The following is a 21200-nucleotide window of genomic DNA, read 5'->3' on the forward strand; positions in this document are numbered from 1 at the left end:
TTTTGTCAGTTATTAATTAATTATATAATTTTAGGATATGTCATAATAATGAAAGGAATCTGTAGTAAATGGCATTTATTTTATTACTTCAATAATATTATAAGAATTGTATGTATGTAACTTTATGAGCCTTATGTGAACTGTAATATTTTTTTTTTTTTGTTATTTTGAATGAAAGTGAAGGTAAATTTAAGTAACTATAATATTTTTTTTATTAATTTTTATTACTGCATGTAAAGTAAAATGTTATGTAATGTTTATACTTATGTTTTATTTTGATTGTTGTCATGGAGACGGAATTAAAACTGGATAGCGCGCGTGTGGTGGCTCGTGAGCTATGGTATTCAAATTGAGATGGAATTGATATGAGCTAGACTGTGAGAACAAGTCACAGGGAAAGAAAGTGATGGGAAAGAAAGTGAAGGTATATAAGTGAAACGCGAGAGTATACCAGGGGATCAGTAGACCAGAAGCATTCGCGATAGTGCGGTGAAGAGAGAGGGGGGAAGCACTCACGACAGTGCGTGGAAAGGCGGGAAGCAGGGAGCACTCATGGCAGCATGGAGAAAAGTAAGAGGCTGTAGTAATAGGAATTAGGTGCTGTAATTAGATTAAGAAGAGATGAGGAGATTGCTTATTAGTAACACTCAGTAAAGTAAGAGGCTGTAGTAATGGGAATTAAGTGTTGTAATTAGATTAAGAAGAGATGAGGAGATAGCTATTTAGCAGCACGAAGTAAAGTAAGAGGCTGTAGTAATTAGATTACGAAGAATCGGGATGTAAATTGGCAACTTAGAATATTGATAAGGAATTTTAAAGTTATGACGCATTCCAGAGCTTTTAAGGAAGATTAGTGAAAAGCTGATTTTATTGCAAAGTAGTAAATGAGGAACAAGTGAATTTTCTAGTGAAAGTGTGTCGACATTTGTGATGTGCTGAGATTAATGATTAAGTTATTTTAATGAAGATTACTTTTGAAATATGTTGCTCCTGTGTGATAGTTAACTAAAGTTATAAATGTGCCTCAGTGAATAATATGTGCAAGAATTTATTCCAGTAAGAACAGTTGTACTTTATAGCATTTTAGAGTGAATTATCTCCTTCTGTTAAATCCTAACATTAACTGTGGTGTTTATGCTGAAATTAGCCGAAGCTAGAAGATTAATAGTCCCCCCCCCCCTTAAAGTGATAACTACCTCTTGACTGAACTATGTGATTTCTGACTAAGGGATAGATAGAGAATACAATTGTTAAAATATTTGCTGTGAATTTCAGTGGTAATGAACTTTAGAACTATCTTTGCTTATTAGGGAGAAATTAGATTTTGAAGTTCAGTGTTTAATGCCAAAAGTTAAAGGAAAGTTGTGAGTTGTTGAACAGGGTTAATTTTGCATTATCTTGTATCCAAAGTATACTTATGTATATATTATATAACCTTGCATTAAATATTTTGTTTTATTGATTTCAATTTATTGTTAGCCTGATTCTTTTCTACTGCACCGTTCATAAAATTATCTGACCTAGCGGGAACCTTAAATGTTAATGTAAAATTCAGCCTATATATAAACATTAGACTGCTAAAGTTAATTAATATTTGATTACACTATTTTGCATAGACTAATCTGAATATAGGGTGGCACAGTATAATTATAAATTTCTCTATATTTTGTTTAGTAATCAACCTACAATTAATTAATTTAACTAAGAACAACATTCCAACAAGATGGCAGATTCAAAACTAGGATGTACAATCCAACAGTACAAAGTGCCTTAGACGATAGAAATATAAGATCTGATAATGTTGGAGTCTTGACAAGTAAGAGACTGATTTGGAGGAAAATTGTAGATAGGAAGTTAGTAATGATGTAAATTTTTCATGTTGTACTATCATATCCTGTACACCCCTTGAGAGTACATGGCAGGAATTTGATGATGATGATAAATATATATTTTCCCTTTAAACTTTTTTGGGGAAAGTTTCTAATTCTAATCATGAATTCTAATCATCACTAATTCTACAACATGAAAACTATGTTTTTTATATATATATATATATATTAATAACATGCACACACCACAGTATAGAAACACAACATATAAAATAAGTTTGTATTAAAACAGTAGTGACCCTTTTATTCACTCACACACATTCATAATCTTTAAAATATTTAATCTTCTGGAATCAAATACAAAGTATCTTCAAAGGCAGAAATTAACATATTTTATTGTCAGACTCAAATAGACATTCATAAAAAAAAACACATGAAAATATTGCTCTGAAACATCAGAACATAAATTTCTCATTAATCCTTAAGTTCATTAAACATTAAGAAAACAGCATCAACAAATGCATACAATCACTCAGAAAAAATGACAATTCATACTTGTGTACTCAACATACATTATGCCTTCCATCTCTAGCATATTTAGTTTCTACTTAAAACAAGCACCAAAAATATCAAGTGTTTTCCATAAAGCTCAGCTATTTAGTATAGAAATAGAAAACAACATATACGGAACGTTCCGTTGTTTTAACTTGACAACTGTCATTCCACAAACAATGAAATAGCTTTTCATTGTCTGTTTCATCCAATCTTCACTCAAAGAACCAAAAGTCACAACAGTGGAGATATATAGACTTCTCATTAGGAACTTGATGAGGAAATCACAAAAGACCACCATTCATTCCTTGTTTCTTAAAGAGAATTATTTCTAAATCTACCTTATATTCTTCCATCCATTTCCTTTTTATTATTTCTTTTTTACACCTCTCTCTCTGTATATATATTAATATCTCTTCTCCCTTTCCTGTGCATCATCTGTTCATTTTCTGTATTCCACAGTTGAGCATATGTTGTATTCAGCTTGTAATTGCTGGAAATGACATTGCCAAAGCTGACTATCACAAACAACAAAGAGAAGTTTTTTCAGTAATGGTGGGCGGATACGTTTGTTTGCATTGAGATGAAGTGTCTTTTTCACTTGATGATTATTTCATTGCAATCAGTATGAAAAACAGGTATTTTAATTCCAGTCTTGTTGAGAGGTATGTGCATCTTGCTAATTCTTCATGCTGCTAATGATAAACTGTTTCCTCTGATGACATAGCCACGAGGTGCAGTTAGGCTTAATGGCCTTGCTAATCAGCTACTAATAACGAAAGTATAAGTATTGCTGCTATGTTCTTTTAACAGTAAAATATAATTTTAACATAATTTTATCAACATAACAATATTCTACACATCTTTTATTTCATTTTCAATTATCTAAGCCAGTGGTGGCGAACCTTTATATGTGTACGTGCCAAAAGTTTACAAAATGAATTGCCGACGTGCCGGCGCTTGCCAAAAATTTACAAATCAAGTTTTTGATATGCGGGCAGTTTTTAATAGGGGAAAAATTAATTGAAAATTAATTAATTTATTTATTTATAAGATAGGAATACTTTAGATATTGTAGATAGGAAGTTAGTAATGATATAAATTTTTCATGTAGTACTATCATATCCTGTACACCCCTTGAGGGTACATGTCAGGAATTTGATGATGATGATGATGATATAATATTTTATAAATTATCATTTATACTTTTATAAATAATATTTTATTATAATATTTATTTATATATAAATTTATAATATTATTCAGTGTAAAATTGATTATTGTATTAAATTGATTTTAATGATATTGGTTTGAAAAAAAAAACGGTAGTGAGACAAATATTTATGTATTGTAATTCACCATAGAAGTTAGCTGAGCAGGGGAAGCAGCAAAAGGATGTCAACTTGTCGGCGAAATGCGTACTGTATTTAATCGAATATAACTCGCACCCTTGATTTTACTTTATGAAAAAAGACATAAAAAAAAAGAAAAAAAAGTCTTGCATATACCTCGCACACAAAAAATGTTTGAACTTGTTCATGTCAAGGCAATAGTAAGATAGTAGCTCATTCCCCACGGTAACAACGCCTTCCCCAACAGCCATTATACTGAAGATGCAAGAAAAACAAGTAGTTTTATTGTATATAAGATACAGAGACTTTTGCAGTTCTGTGTAATATATTTCTCAACAAATAGTGCAATTAGAGACAGCTGGAATAAAAACGGCACTAACTAATGAATCACATGTCCCTTTTCGCAGAAACTATGCTGCATACACTCAAGCAAAACCATATGTTGCACTGAAACACATTAGCTAACTAAAAACTATTGTCCAATTTTTCAATTACGTGAAATAATTGTTTGTTTTATTGCATTTGAAATTCTCGTTGTCATTATAACAGATCACAAAGGCTAACTTCAATTAAAATTCTACTAAGAATTGAAACATGCCATATAATGAGTGTGTGAGTTGAGCCAGCCAATAATGAGAAGTTCCGTCAGAACGATAAACGTAACCCCCCGTTGTGAATGTGTTAAAACTAAGAAATATATAGTGAATGTCATTATGACAGTTTCAGATGTTATGGAATTCGGTTGAAGAGAATTAGCATTTCAACTTAACAATTGTTGGTTGCCTTTGTCTTTGGATCACGTGATCTTTTTTACGGCACCAAACATATGGACGTCTCCATAGCTGCTCTCTTGTATAAAACAAAATTTCACTTGTACGTATTGTAATAATTTAAAAAAAAAGTTGAATAATTTATAAGTATATAAAAGGATATCACCTGTAAATCATTGACGTGCCACCTCTGGCATGCCATCTATGACATAAGCTAACAGTAATATTTTCCATAAAGCTAATTTAAATATCTGTTTTTATGTTTACTGTTTTCACAGGAACTGTGTTTTTCTACATGTAGCATCCATGTAGAAAAATTTGTATGGAAAATGGACTAGGCTGACTGGAATACTTTTTCTCATCTTGCAAAATTTAATGCTGAAGCAGTCAAAAACCTAGTAGTGAAGTATATCACAGACTGTATTGTCCAGGTAGCAACAGCCTTGCTTCCAAAAACATCTCAGTTTCTACTATCCAAAACCATGGTGGAATTCAGAGTATCAAGCAGTGAAAAAAAAAAAATCTGGACAAAGCATGGGGTATATTTCATAGATACTCCACTATATCAAATCAAAATCTTTAAAAATGCTCAAGGAAGATGATGAAAGATGTTTTATCATCTCATAATTAATGTCATCAGGCTCTTCTTTGTCTTGCCAGTGTTGTAGGTCCTGATGACATCCCAGTAAAAACATTTTTCATCTTCCATGGATTTCCTTCTTTTATTAAACAACAGAATACTTAGAGGAAGAGTTTCCAGATGCATTTCATTTGCCATCCCCCAAACCTGGAAAGATCTAACACAAGCAAACAATTATTGACCTATAATTCTGACCAATTGTTTTTGTAAGATATTGGAATAAATGTTGAATGCAAAGCTTCTCTGGTATGTAGAGAAGCATATACCGAAGCAACAACCTTCTTTCCATCACGCAATGTGGCTTTTGTGAACACCAATCAACATTGCACCATTTGGTTCATTTAGAAATGTATAAGGGACACCTTCCTGTTTTTATTAAAAATTTTCTGTCCAGTAAAGTTTTCCGAGTCGGAAGTGTGTTATCTCAGCCATATCATCAAAAAGAAAGTATTCCTTAAGGCTCTGTCTTAAGTTTGAAATGCTTTGTTATTAGAATTAATTCAGTCATTAAACAGCTTCATCCCACAGTAAGCAATGCTTTTTATGTCAAGGCTTCATAGCCTGCATGGAAGTAATCGAAAGACAATTTCAAGAAGCAATTAATATTATTAATTATTATTCCAAAATTATTCTACTAACACAAGAGGCCAAATTCTTGGGGACTCATCCTTGACAGAAAGTTTACATCCTTTACAAACATTTGTCAACTTAAGGACAAAAAAAAAAAAAAAAAAAAAAAAAAAAATTGAATATTTTTTGTGCTCTATCCTATACCACAGTGTTTCTCAAAGTGTGGTATGCGTAACCCCGGGGGCACGTGAAAGGTCTTCAGGGGGTATGTGGCAATTTTCAGCTATGCAAGGAATCATTATTCAGAAAAAAAGAATTATTTTAAACATATATATTTCTCAATAAATTATATATTATGTATGAATTCTCCTACTCAGATTGCAAGTTACTATTGCCACTATGTTCACGTCCTGGCGATAGTAACTCACTCCCTGCGGTAAACAACATGCCCTCCTCAACAGCATCACTATACTAGTTTTTATACTAAGTAGTTTTATTGTATCACTGAATAAGGTACAGAGACATTTGCAGCTTGTGTAATATATTTCTCAACAAATAGTGCAATTAGAGACAACTGGGATAAAAAAAAAATGGCACTAACTAATGAATCACATCACCCCTCCAACAGAAACTGCTGTATAGACTCGAGGAAAACATATGCACCATATGGTTTTGCTTGCTTGCTTGAGGCTACACAGCACTCCCCGTCACGAGCATGTTAAAACTAAGAAATATATAGTGAACGTGTTTCAGATATTATAGAATTTGGAAATGTTGGCCTGCCTTTGTCTTTGGTTCGCGCTATGTTTTGTTAATACCGCACCAATCATATGCACTTCTTCATAGCTTCTCTATCTCTACTGGCCTACCATTGCTGTCTGTTTCTCGTTCTGCTTTTACTTCTCATTAGTCATTTGTGAAGGATTGTTCATTCTTATCTCAAGTCTTGTAAATTACTGTTAATTTTTACTTGAAACAATGGGAAAGAAGATGATGCTCTTTGGGTAGATGACTTTGACAATGCACACTGGGAAATTGTTCTCGATGCCAAAAGTAGCGATAGCGAATAGGAGCTTCTTGGTAAGTCACACCATTTTCAGTTTTTTTCTGAAAACTTTAGTTTCCATCATTTTGTATTTTGGTTTAACCAGTAAGAATACAATTTGGTCGACTAAATCCCAAATTGCCAGCCCATCCTCATTCGTTCAGTATCCAGGTAGATACCCAACAGGGTTAACCACGATAAGGTGAGGATTGGACATTAGGTCAGAAGCCCTGGTTGGTTCTCCACATTCCTTTAAAGGATATTTGGAGGTCTCCTTTCAGTTATACAGTTTTGACCCTTAAAAAAAGAAAACACACCCCAACTCAACATCACCAGAGTTAAAGATCGGTACTATCACCATAAGAAGAGAATCGTGAGATAGATTAGAGGCGTGAAGAGATGGCATCGATGGCAATATCATATTGAAAAGGAAGATATTAAGAAAGAACTTGACATTGTCAGCATTCAGGGATGCGTTAGCAGAACTAATCTCAGGTGGTATGGTCACATAAACAGAATGGGCGAGGAAAGATTAGCAAATCAAGTGCTCTCTGCCAGGTTGGCAGGAAAACGACTCAGAGGAAGACCAAGATATAGGTGGATTGATACTGTACAAGGTGCCTTAGACGATAGAAATATAAGATCTGATAATGTTGGAGTCTTGACAAGTAAAAGACCGATTTGGAGGAAAATTATAGATAGGAAGTTAATGATGTAAATTTTTTCATGTAGTACTATCATATCCTGTACACCCCTTGAGGGTACATGTCAGGAATTTGATGATGATGAACTTTAGTTTCCGAATATATCTCGCACCATGATTTTTTAGATTTAATTTTTGGAATAAAAGTAAGAGTTATGTTTGAGTAAATATGGTAATTTTTTAGCTTTCAATTCTTAAGTTTTGATCATTGGTTAAAGACTGGATTTATAAAACGCACAAAAGAGAGCAATATAGCAAATACAGGTAGCTGTAAGCAACAAGAAAACGTTGATATTGTATCTGGATCAAATGAAATTGATAAGGGTGTGTATCATCGGACATCTCTAGAGAACCAACTAGGAAGAAGATGAAAAATCTTCGTAAGTATGATATGAACTACTTGAAATGTGGATTTTCATGGATGAGAAATGAAGAGGAACATGATTCCAAATTTTGTTCAATTAAAAATAAATCATATTTTTTGTTTACATGAACAGATCAATTCAAATAAAATAGACATTTACAATGAAATATATACAACTTGTATATAGCTAATTTAGTGTTCCGACTAACTAATTTCTCTCTTATTCCATATGAATTTATTCAATTGACTTCCTACCATACCAGCTTTGTTGATTCTGTTGTCTATTTATTTATTATTATTATTTTGATAAGGGGGTACTTGGTAATAATGAAAATTTAAGAAGGGGTATGTGGATATCTGAAGTTTGAGAAACACTGCTCTACAGAATGGATTGTGGTCGATGTTCCTTTCTTCACCTTAATCATGCACTTGTATGGTCAAAGCTTGATATGGATCCTGAGTTTGTTCTGCAAGGGAAAGCACACTGTAATGGTTGGACTCTATCCATTATCTCGGTATGTGAATAGCTACTGGTGCTTTTCACACGTTGCTCATTCAAAGTTTTTATGTTGAAGCAAATGAACATGCTCTATCACTTAGACAAAAACAACTATGCCCTAAAAAATAGTCTTTTCCGGAGCACCCCACATGGACCATCTTTTCTCTGCATTAAGAAGTTCAATAGTGCACGTGTGACTGTCCATGTGTTAAGACATTCCATATCACCATCTTCTGTTTCTAAGGCACATCAGAAAAAAATATCCAGAATCTTAAAGAAATACAATCTTTGACACTTTCAAGTCCCACTTAAAACTAGCTACCCTTATCCACTCCATTAAAGAGAAACTCCCTCTACTCCCAGTTCTAGGTGTATATAGAGTTCCTTGTTCCTGCAAGTTGGCCTACTATGGACAGACAGAGAAGATCTGCAGTCATGACTAGCCAATCTGGCCTTCAAGACTATGCATTTGATACAGCTCACAGAATCAACTGGAAAAGTACATCATGCTCTATCACAGTAAATTTAGAAGAGAAAGACTGTTTTTAGATATATGCTGCTGCTCTTAAAATTCAGCCTAATTTGAATAAATATAGTTGTATAAAACTTCTCAAAATATGGGAAACACTAATACTTTGAGATACCAGTTTGCATCCTAGGCTGCTGACAGGTGTCCATAGAGGTCACCCCACCTAGTTAGGACTCTGGTCTTTCATCCACATATTTCACTTAGTTTTGTATGTGTGTTACAAGTCTCATCATGTACTCCCTGATGGTGTCTCTTAAATGAAATATTGGAAGAATTAAATACTATTTTTAATTCTTTCCTAATGCTGTTTCACTCCATTAAACTTTTAACATGAGGGTCGTACATATGAGACTGGCACTTCCCTTTGGTGTAGGTGTTAAAAATATTATGGAATCTGTTGGCATGAATGTTGACAACATTACCTGCACATTTCTCCATGGCATGTTTGCACTCCATCCTGTAATCTTTCACTCTGTCAACTACAGAAGTCTCATATTCCATCATCTGTCTACTTGCAATTATTTGATGTATCAGAGCAGCCCATTCTGATATCTTGCCCACCCATCTGTACTGATGATTCAAGATCTGAGACTTCTGTTGGTTGTATTGCTGTGTATAACTAACAGAGGCTTCTGCTGTGTGTTGTGCTGCATAATTATACAGTAGAGTTATATGCCTTCCAGCTTGCTCTTTTGCATATAAAAGAATAGTGCTACCAAAAATGCATAATTTATGCACTCATTGTGTTCATTACAGGCCATCTTATTTCCTGAGTATAATCTACATCCAGTGTTTTGTGAGGTTTTACAACTATTACACAAAATGAAGACACTTAATTTTGATGTTCAGTTGTGCTGGATTCCTAGCCACATTAGAATTAAAGGAAATGAGTTTGCAGCAGCTAGATCTGCTTGTACTTTTTCCTTGTATTCTTTGACAGGCCCACATACAGACTTCAGGCAGCTTATTATAAGATTAAAACTAATTACTCAGCAGCAGTTCTTCATGGCAGGAAGCACTGTCAAACAAATTGCATGAGATTAAGCCTGAAAGTAAACATTGGCATTATATCAATATAGAAACAGAATACAAAGTCATTCTTGATAGACTCTGTTATAGGTCACAGCCATCTTGCACATTCTTGTCTCAGTGTTTGTCATATTCCGGCAGAATGCCAGCACTTCACATGAGAGAGGAATGGATTTTTACTAATCTAGCTGAGCCATATACCCAAGCAGATGTTATCAGAACTGGACAAATTGCACATGTTTATTTTTTTACAAGGAGTTAAGCACATTTAATTATGAATTCTATTTTTGTGCTTTTATACTGAATTGCTTAATTTATAAATTTTTAAAATTGGCATTTTTGTAAAGTAAATCTTACTATTTTATCACTTTATTACTATTTATTATTACCTTCTGTATTGCCGTAACCTTTGCTTTTGTGCAGTATGGCCTTTGCTGTGTTTGTACCAATAAACCATAAATCAATCAATCTACTTGAGGTTACATTCCATTCAAGAAGTGCATCTTGATGTTTACTGTTCAGTACTGTAAATACTTCTACCTTTCTGTATCACCTAAATATATCATCTTATAGTTATTATTTACAGTATATCATTAGTTTTAGTCTTCTCAGTAACCAAAATTAGATCAGTTAATGCAGTACTTACCTAATTCTTCTGTGAGTTTTGATTCTGCTGAGACTGGGTTTATTTATAGCTAAGTATTTAAATTTAAATAACATTTCTATTATTATTTTTTTAAAATTTAAATGACATTTCATCATGTTAAAATTAAGGTAATAATTTTTGTTTATAGTTTAAGCCAAAGAAGAATATACAATATATTTTACTTAGCTAAGTTCCAAATTTAGCATCCTTTTGTTCAGGATCTGGTTGGATACTTAATAAAGAGGTGCATTATACTTAGGATCGGATATGGCATCAGAAGCTGTGATCATTTCTCCTCCAATCAGTGTGGAAGTCTCCTCCTAATTACACAGCTTTGTCTTCTAAGTGACTGTGATTTTTGATATATTGTCTTTTAAACATTGATTTTTTTGTTGTATATTGATTGTATATCTATTGATTTTTTTTGTTGTATATCGATTGTATATCTATTGGCATGAATATTGACAACATTACCTGCACATTTCTCCATGCTAAATTTTTCTGTATTTATAGTTATTCAAATTGATATTCAAAAGACTGTGCATATAGTGTTAATGGTCATCTTAGATATTTTTTTGCCATTTTTAGATTCCATGCAAACATGTTTTTTGTTATGACTGTGGCAAAAAAGCTGAAAGTACATGTCCAAGGTAGGTTATTGTTTTGGTTACCAGGGTGATAAAATTATTATAAATGAATTACATTTTTATTTCTTGCCCCTTTAATGTTCTGCATATTTTTATTTAAAAATTTTTATGCAAAAATAAATTCATAATACTTTCATCTTTTCTTTGCAAAAAAAAGTCTTGAATTCTATTAATTTCAGTTTTAAACAATCACTGATATTCTGATTTAAAGCATGTTATTTGTTAATATTGTCTCCCATTTGTCAGTATGGTCTTTTCTCTTTTCCATAGTTAAATCCTTTTGGAAAAAAAATTTAAATTCTTCTATGGAAAATTTAGGTAGCAGATTATTTTTTTAAAACTACAATATCTGTGTGATTCTGTTTGGAAAGGACTGCTTAAAGGAACAAACTCGAACTCAACATCATAATAATTCAATGTAGGCACTATCAGTGGAAGAAGTATCAATGGAAAGCAAGTGAAATTGGCAAAAGAATTGGAGAAGTACTATATCCACATGATTGGTGAAGCTGAAACAAAGAAAACAGAAACAGATGAGAATGAGATTCTTATAAATAACAAATACAAAGCATTATATTTGAGCAATAATGAGACAGGGAAAGAAAGGAGTAGCTATAGTATTCAATACTAAACACAAGGATAATCTTGAATGAAGGCAGTTTCAAGTAGTGATGTGGACAGGCATCAAAAGGGGAACTGAACAATAAAATTTGTGCCAGTGGTTCAAAGAAGTCCACAATGAAAGATGTATATATATATTTTTTTTTTTACTTAGATAAGTCAGCTGTCAACTATTTCTTAATAAAATATGAGCAAATGATGGATTGCTCATAAGAAAGTCACATTTTTATTTTATAAGCTTTTGTCAGCTGCACGAATTAAATTGCATTTAATTTGTGAGAAATAAATAAAACTGACAAATATGGCTATAAGTTTACTTAACAGTTCACTGTTACTTAACTAAATGTATGAAGATAGAAGCAATATGTTTTTTACATGTCAATTTCCTTTGTACGTGCATATATTTTTGATGTAAGCATTGTGTATTAATTTTAAGAAGCTAATAGTTCATATTCCAAACAGAAGTATTTGGGATCTTTATGTCAATCATTTCATTTTTCTGTATGCATTTATATTTTTTAAATGAAATTTGTGATATTGCTTAGAACATTAGAGAGTGCATGGATGTGCCTAAACTGGTGTCACTTTAGTGTGCACATGCACACATTGTCATGAAAAATCCATCATTCTAGGGGCCTCTAATATATAGGAAAAACCCACTGCATGAAGCTTGCCCAAGCTATCTGGACAACACAGAGTTCACTGTTTTTATAAATATAAATGCTAATTAATTTAATATATACATTATATGTAATGAAGTACATAGAAATTAAATTACCTCCTCTTAGGACTTCTACTATGGGAGGAAAACAGAAACATACTCACATACACAAACACTCAAAACAGGCTACATTACAAGATACAAACCAGTGTGGCAGAGTATTACTAAGTCAAACTTGTTGACCTTTGGTAGGTAGTTGCACGAACATATCTAAGTCACGTTACTCATCATTTGTTTTTATATAATACACAGTGGCTATACCCAGGATACTGGCAATGACACTGATACAAAAATTAGCTCTTAAGACTCCACACATCTTCACTAATTTATTTATTCATATGGAGTTTCCTCCCTTTTTCTCCCTCGTCCCTATTGGGGTGAGTTGAGTCCCCTCATGGGGGGTTAAGTATTTATGGCTGTAGATCCGTGTGTGTTCACGGGGCCGGTTTGCCTGCTTGCAGAATGAAAAACGCCAGATAAACTGGTGGAAAGAAACCCTACTGCCCCCGCCCAAGACCGGCTAACTTGGCTATGGCTGAGGAAGATCTTCAAATTCCTCATGTCTTCAACGGGAATCGAACCTGGGGCACTCCTTCCCCAGTCATATGGTTGTGAAGCACACAGCCACTAGGCTAACCATGCAGAGATCTTCACTAATGTTTTATTAACATTAGCAGTGCTTGGCAATAGTTTGTTCATGATAATTTTTTTCTAATTATCAGATTAAGGCCATTTAAACAAAAGATTTAAGCACCAGATTTCTCTACATGATACATTTGGTTTTAGGAAAATAGAAAATTTATGTGAAATAATTTTTTATATATTTAGTTCTCACTATAGCAGATGTTTAGGAAGTCCAGGATTTTTTTATATATATATATATATATATATATACATACACACACACACACACACACACACACACACACACACACACACACACACACACACACAAGCATTATACTTTTGAAATTTTGGCAAGGACTTAAGTAGTTTATTTAGTGAGTTGAGTAGAATTTTCTTCATGGTACACAACATAAACTGAAAAATCAACAGTTTGAACATGGCAGTAACATGAATAATGTACAGTAGCATAGTCCAAACTTTGCAAAGTAAAAAGTAACTTTGTTGAAATAAAAATAATAATAATAACTAGGGTAAACCATGTTAAGGAGAACAATTTCCCATAGAGGATAACCATAGCTCATGAGATATATTTAAATTTGGTCTGTGTAGCAAGATATTACAACTCTTTCTATAGCCATTCCATTAGAAATTGTTATATAGAACTTCACTCTTCCAAAGAATCCTGTGTTTGAAAGAGATGCCATAATTCTGCCACATCCAGATTGTTCTGACTCATGGAATTTAATATAGTTTAAATGTTTTTTTTTTTATAATGAACACCAACAGATCCACAATTTGAACTGAGCAGGACTGGGTATGTCAATAAGCAGGTCTCTTTTGTAGAGCTTACAAAGTAGGCAAGTAGAAAAGTAGATTCCATATACTGTATCTCATGTGTCAATAATGCCTTAATGAAACAAAGAGGGAGAGTTTGATGAATAATGCTTTTGATGGTGCCAGATTTTTGATAAGGATAGTGGTGCAACAGAACATTACTATGTTGTCCAAGAAAGAAAATCCATTTTCTTTCTTAAAATGGAAAGCTTAAGGCTCCTTGGGTGAAGAAGAATCAATGAAGAAAATATAATGGTTATTTCTTATTTGAGAGTGATGATGAAACTTAATATTTAATGATCAGAACAACTTTCTTCTTCATCACATTTCCATCACCAAACCAGGATAATACAAGAATTTCTAACTTTTATTTTATGTCACTGTATATACCAAGTCCTTGTTACTGCACTACTAAGAAATTAAAATATTATCAGATTCTTGATTCACTGCAGTGCATCTTTTTTTTTTCCTGATCCTTTAGAAAATATTTTGTACTCTTACCATGTACTTGAAGTTGGCCTTGTTTTTTGTTTTCATCTATTTGTTATTAGGTGGTTTATACATTTCTTATCATACTTGTTTTGCATGCACTTGTTATGGTTTTAGCTAGTTTTTTTTTTGTTTTGTGTGTGATAATTGGAACTTATTGCATTGAAACATCTCATTGCTGCTCTCTGCTCCACAGGATTTAAGCACCAATATTCAAGAGCTTTATTCTCAAAGTTGGATCATCTTCAGTAATTGTTTCTCCCATGTTTAATTTCATAAATTAAATTTTTGTATATTCTTTGAGTCACAAAAAAAAGACCTTTTTGTTCTATAATAGTGAATTAATTTTGATGGGAATGTTGTATGCAATTAGCTTTGGAAATTTGGATTTGTCACTGATCTGTCTTTGCATTCCGTGATGATTTCATTTTGTGTTAAATAATCCTTCTTTTCTTTGGATTCTATTAAGACTTCTCCATTATTAATACTTCATTTTTTGTTACACTACATTGGACTTTACATAATGGAATGTGTATTGTTTTTGACTCTCTTGAAAGGAAGAGATGGGAAAGACTTCTGTAGCTGGCAGTCAATGAGAAGCCCTTCATTGGCTCAGAGAGTTCTGTCTCAGCATCTTTGGGTACTTGAAGGAACAAGAATGTTGCCTGAATGGGAATATATAGATCTGTCAGGGTTAGGATAAATGCCCTTTCCTACCACAGGTTCAGAGAGAGACTATGACACATATAACTCAATGTTGCTTTAGAATCCACTGAATTGAAAGATATGATGCAATGTGTACTATCATAAAGAACCAACTAGACCAGAAAGGATGGTTAGTGAGAAGGAGCCAAATAGGCTTTTTTTTATGCCTATTTGGCTCCTTTCCTGAAGACAACTCAGGCAAGAAGCCTTCTTGGTTATAACCCCATTAATGATAGGATACTCTCCATTAGACTTAAGGCTCAGCCTACCAATGTGTCAATTGTGGTAGTTTATGCACCCCACACGGATATGCCTGAAGAAGAGAGTGAAGAATTCTATGAAAACTTACAAACTGTTTTGGACTGCCTACCAAGGAGAGACATACTGTACATCTTAGGAGACTTAAATGCAAAAGTGGGAAAGAGTATGAGAGTCAGGCCGGAGTGTGGCATGTTTGGTCTGGGTGAACGTAATACACACATGGTGAAAGACTGTTGGAATTTGCCCATGCTAACAGATTAGTTATTACCAATACCTGCTTCCAGAAACATCCACGACGGACCTATACTTGGACATCCAATATTGATAGGTCAAGGCACCAGATTGATTACATCCTGGCTCTCCAGCGGTGGAAGACGAGCATCTCTGATGTGCATACTTGTCCTGGAGCAGATTGTGGTACAGACCGTCAGCTGGTAAGAGCCAAAGTAAGACTAAGACTCCGAAAACTTCCAGGTTAGGCACATTCCACTAGATTGGATGTTAGAGTAATTCCTAGTGGATTCACAGAAGAAACATCAACTCGACTGGATGATTTTTTGGAGACCAATGAGGAAATCTCATCAGAAATGCTTTGGGAAGGAGTCAAGATGATAATACAGGATACAGCAAAGACGTATCTTGGCCCAATAAAAAAACCAAGAGACCCATGGATATTAGATTCAACATGGGAACTAATCAAAAGAAGGCGGTTGGAAAAACAAAGAGACACAGGGACCGAAGAATACAAGAGATTACATAGAGAAATCAGAAGAGCCATCAAGCAGGACAAGGAAAAGTTCTATACTAATAAATGTGAAGAAATAGAGTTCCAGATGAGAAGGCATAATTATAAAAGGATGTTTTATTTAGTTCGTGACTTAAAGCACAAGTTTAAGCCTAAATTGAATGTCATCAAAGACAGGAATGGATCATTACTAACAGAAGAGTTGGAAATCAAAGACAGATGGAAAGAATACTGTGAGGAACTGTACAGCAGAGTGGATAAAGAAAATGTGGAGTCCTCCCACCAAGAAAATTTTGATTTGGAACCTCCTCCACTTAGGCATGAAGTTGAAAGAGCAGTTAAGCAGCTCAACAGCAATAAGGCCCCAGGTGCAGATGAAATCCCAGCAGAGTTAATTAAGGCCACAGGGGATGGAGGAATAAGAGTTTCATAGATTGATTACAAGGATATGGGAGACAGGATCATGACCTAGAGACAAGAAAGGTGATTTGAAGGCATGCAAGAATTATAGAACCATTAGTTTGATATCTCATGCAAGCAAAATTTTATTAAAGATCATGCTAAATATGATTGAGGCCAAAGTTGAGGCAGAGATGCCCGAGGAACAAGCAGGTTTTAGGAAAGGTAGGGGCACCAGAGATCAGATCCTTTGCCTTAGACAGATCATAGAAAGATATAAAGAATTCAGACTCCTCTGGTAATGTGTTTCTTAGACTACTCTAAAGCTTTTGACTGTGTTGAGCATGTGAAACTGTGGGAAGTAATGAAAAGAATGGGTTTTCCTCAACACACTATCAGGTTGATAGCCAACTTGTATAAGGAGCAAGAAGCCGCAGTAAACACAGGTGTTGGATTGACTGACTGGCTTCAAGTTGGAAAAGGAGTTAGACAAGGATGTTTACTTTCTTGTTTAGTTTATATGCAGAGGACATCATGCGTGAAGCATTGGATGAGCTCAGGACAGGAATTACGATAGGAGGTAGATTGATCAGTAATCTGAGGTACGCTGATGATACAGTACTCCTTTGTAATGACATGGAAGAACTAGGACAAATTCTTGACAAAGTTAACAAAATCAGTAATAACAGAGGACTTCAACTCAATTCTAGCAAGACAAAGATCATGGTTCTCAAAGGAAAAACAAACAGAGAAGCGCTTGAGAAACAAATGTATCTTAATGGAGAAAGAATTGAGGAAGTCAGCAGGTTTGAGTACCTGGGATCCATTATTAATGTGAAGAATTGCTGTTCAGAAGATGTCAGAAAAAGGTTAGGAATAGCTAAAACAACAGTCAGAGACCTGTCTAAAATCTGGAAGGATGGATCTATCTCCATGGGAACAAAGTTGAGGATTTTAGATGCAGTTGTTTTTCCAACAGCGACTTATGGATGCAAGACTTGGAACCTAAAGAAGTCAGATAAGAAACGGATATCTGCTTTTGAGATGTGGTGTTACAGAAGGCTGTTGAGGATATCATACACTGAAAGGTGTACAAATGAATGGGTGTTAGAAAAGATTAGTAGAACTTTAAGGCTCCTTAAGGATATTGACAGAAGAAAGTTAAAATTTTTGGACACATAGAAAGGATGGAAGGAGGACTTCTCAGAACAGTAATAGAAGGTAAAGTTCCTGGAAAAAGAGGCAGGGGTAGACCATCAATGAGATGGATGGATGGCGTGTGTGGAGTGACTGATCTTCAGAGAGTTGAGGCTGCTAGAAGGGCAAACAATAGGACTACATGGCGAGGCCTAGTGTGGAACATCATCGAGCATCGGAGTGACCATAGGCATCTGTAGATGCCCAGTGAACATAGACAGACAATAGTCTAATCCATATTTCTCTATTTTTGAACTTATGTAACAGCCTTCCATTAATTAAACTTACATTATAATAAAATGTAAGCAAGTTACTCCAAAAACATGGCCTTTCCATAGTAAATTCATGCTGTTCATTGCAAAGTATAGATTCTCAGTTGACCCATTTCTGTATCTGATCTGTTACCAACTTTACCAACATCTTCATCAGGGATATTGATAAGCTGATAGTTGCATATCGGTGCTTGTTGTCCCCCCCCCCTGGAACCCCCTTCTGAGCTGAGACTCAAATTATATTTCCAGGTCAAAGGCATCAGTTTAGCTGAATGTTCTTTTAGCATTCATACTTATCTCATCAACTCCATGAATAATTTTTATTAATCTTCTCATACACCTGAGCACCTCCTCCTCATACACCTAAGTTTCTTCATCCACTGTAGAGGCTGCATTGAGCTGTATGTTGTACACACAGGATTCATTGCTTTACTAAAATGGGCACGTTAGTCAAAAATCTCTTCTGCATACAATCTGCAATGAGTGTTATTCTTACATATTCATTCTATCTTAAACTGGCTTGTAGAGTCTGTCCTTACTCACACTTAGATCTCTATGCAATAGTTGTTACTCTTCTGGCCTGCACCTTATAATTTTCATAACTGACATCATTCTTATGCACATAGTATTTCTTCCACTTCTTAAATCTTATTAAGCAGGACTCTCCTTAAGAGAGTCCTGCTTAATAAGATTCAGCATCCATTTCACTTCTAGCTAGTTTATTCTTCAAAATCTGAGGACACATTCTTATATTGCATCATTAAAGTATTTTGTAATACTTTCTGTGCACTGCTGATATGCTTCCAATCTATTAACCATGAGATTCAACAGTATTCTTCTAAATTGGTCATAATTTATTTACTGCTTTGTATTCAACATGTAACTTTTTTCAATGGAATATCCATATACTTCCCAGGTCAGTACATTATAACCATTATCACCAACTGGAGTTAGAACAGTCATATCTTTAAGTGAAAAATCAGATTTAATACAATTTTACCTCAAGTACCTTCTATCATATGCTGTTTAAGGACACGTCTTTCAACATCTTAAAAAATTTGGCTTTATTCTCATCCAGTTTCACTGTTACCCAATCAATATGCAGATAATCAGTCACTCATGATGATGATTAATCATTTAATGCTCATCACAAGCAACTGATCCACTAGGTCTGTACATCTCATCCCATATACACTATCTACCAATAACTGTCCATACACCCCTGTTATTTGAAGTTATGGAACATTTCAGTTTGTTAATAACATAAAAACTGGGTGTACAGATAGTAGGAAGTAGTATTTCATTATAGCAGTTGAATATAGGTGGTATGGTAACGAGATGTGAACTCAGTAACTTCGAGAGAGATGGCATAGGGGGCATGTCCTATGTGCCATTGTCACTCAACCGGAGCATCCTAAATCAATGGTTAGTGATGTTATCAACAAATGGAGATGTTCTAGCATCACTAGTACAGGAAAACATCATTGGCTGCCAAAAATCACTGACAAGGACAGGAGGGTGTTAAAATGGGTGGCACGCAAACACCAACTTCATTCGGCACAGACCATCCATAATGAGTTCCAGAGCACTAGTAACACCATGGTGATAACAAATACTGTATGAAAACAACACCATTTACTGGGTTTCCATGGAAGAGCAGCAGCACACAAGACGAACATTACAACAACGAACAAGGCAGCTCATCTGCCTTGTGCAAAGAGCGTGTGAATTGCATATTTGACCAGTGGAAAACGGTACTTTAGAGCAATGAATCAAGGTTCACCTGTTTCCAGTATAATGGCATGGTGTGGGTGTGGAGGCAGCCTGGTGAACGCTTGTTACCACATTCAGCTGGTTTAGATTGGGACCACTGGTCGTTGTCCATGGTTCCATGAAGTCAGCTCAGTACTTTGATATTCTGAATAATCAGGTTGCCTATACTGTGGAGTTTTTATGGAACTGACCCATTTTACTCTCAAGATGACAATGCCCCATGCCACAAAATGACTGCTCTGACCTTTGCAGAGTCCTGAACTCAACCCCATCTAAAACCTGTGGACGAATTGCAGCGATTGAGGTCCAGAGCAGCACGTCCTCAATCTGTCGCTGAATTCAGTGCTGCTTTGATGGCAAAATGAAGACAAATTCCACCTGATATCTGTTCCACATTAGTGGAAAATCTCCCTCTTTTGATCACCTCCTGGAAGTGATCAAAGCCAAAAGTGGACATATTAGGGCTTGTCTGGTGGTATCAGTGTAAATTGCTTAAGGGTCGAGACAATTATTGGTGGATAGTATGGCTTTCTACGCTAACTGGACTCAAATTCATTAGCATCACATCCATTCTTCTCTTATCTTGTCTATTCTTCTTCAAAATACTGTACCTTTTACATTTGATGCCATTTAGTATATCTTCTGAGAGCCAAGTCTCATTAATGCCTATAATCTGAGACTTCACTTCATATTCACCAAGGCAACATACTCAACCTCTTTGTTTCAGGTGCTCCTGCCACAGACTTAGGTTTTCTCTGTACTTTTTTTTTTATATATTCACTTCTGTAGTGAATATACAATATGAAGGTTGTCCAATGGGTCTGCCTGACTCATTGGACAACCTTCAGATCCCTTTTCATATTTAATGCTTTACTTATACAAACATCCTTCCACATGCTTATTAAGTGCAAGTCAAATAAATAAATACACACTCATCCTTTTTTCTTCATTTTTTTTTTATTTCATGTGGGGTTCCCAACTTTCCTCAACCATCCTTTAGGACTGGTTGAGCCGTCCAAATGAGGGATTAAGTATGTATTTTATGACTATAGATCTCTCTGTGTGTGTGTGTTGTTCATGGGGCCAGTTTGTTAGTTTTGAGGGACAAAAAACCTGAGTTTCCAAGTGAAAAAACCCTCTGCCTCTGTATGAGACCGGCTGACTCATCTTTAGTCGAAAGAGACCAGATAAAGGTTCTTCACGTTTTGGACAGGAACCGAACCCAGGTCATTCCTACCAATTTGTATCATTAACACATTGCATAACTTAGTTGCTCTTATGCATACATTCTCACTATTCCTCTCATCATCTAGTCTTTCTCATTCTCCACATTAGATCTCTTGCCAATAAATATTTTCTCCATTCTCCTGATACCAAACAC

The 21200-nt window shown here is 34.7% G+C and overlaps 1 protein-coding gene across 1 annotated transcript in view; it reads left to right on the forward strand.

Moving 5' to 3' along the window:
* LOC150109890 (uncharacterized) overlaps positions 1 to 21200 on the forward strand; it is a 117996-nt gene that overhangs the window by 84036 nt on the left and 12760 nt on the right. Inside the window, exon 7 of the mRNA XM_090415696.1 lies at positions 11117 to 11178. Within this exon, the coding sequence (XP_090271822.1) occupies positions 11117 to 11178 (62 nt within the window). The remainder of the gene's footprint in view (positions 1 to 11116; positions 11179 to 21200) is intronic.

Source organism: Typopeltis vanoorti, chromosome 1 (assembly GCF_054136105.1).
Source record: "Typopeltis vanoorti isolate ZY-2024b chromosome 1, IOZ_Tvanoo_1.0, whole genome shotgun sequence".
NCBI lineage: Eukaryota > Metazoa > Arthropoda > Arachnida > Uropygi > Thelyphonidae > Typopeltis > Typopeltis vanoorti.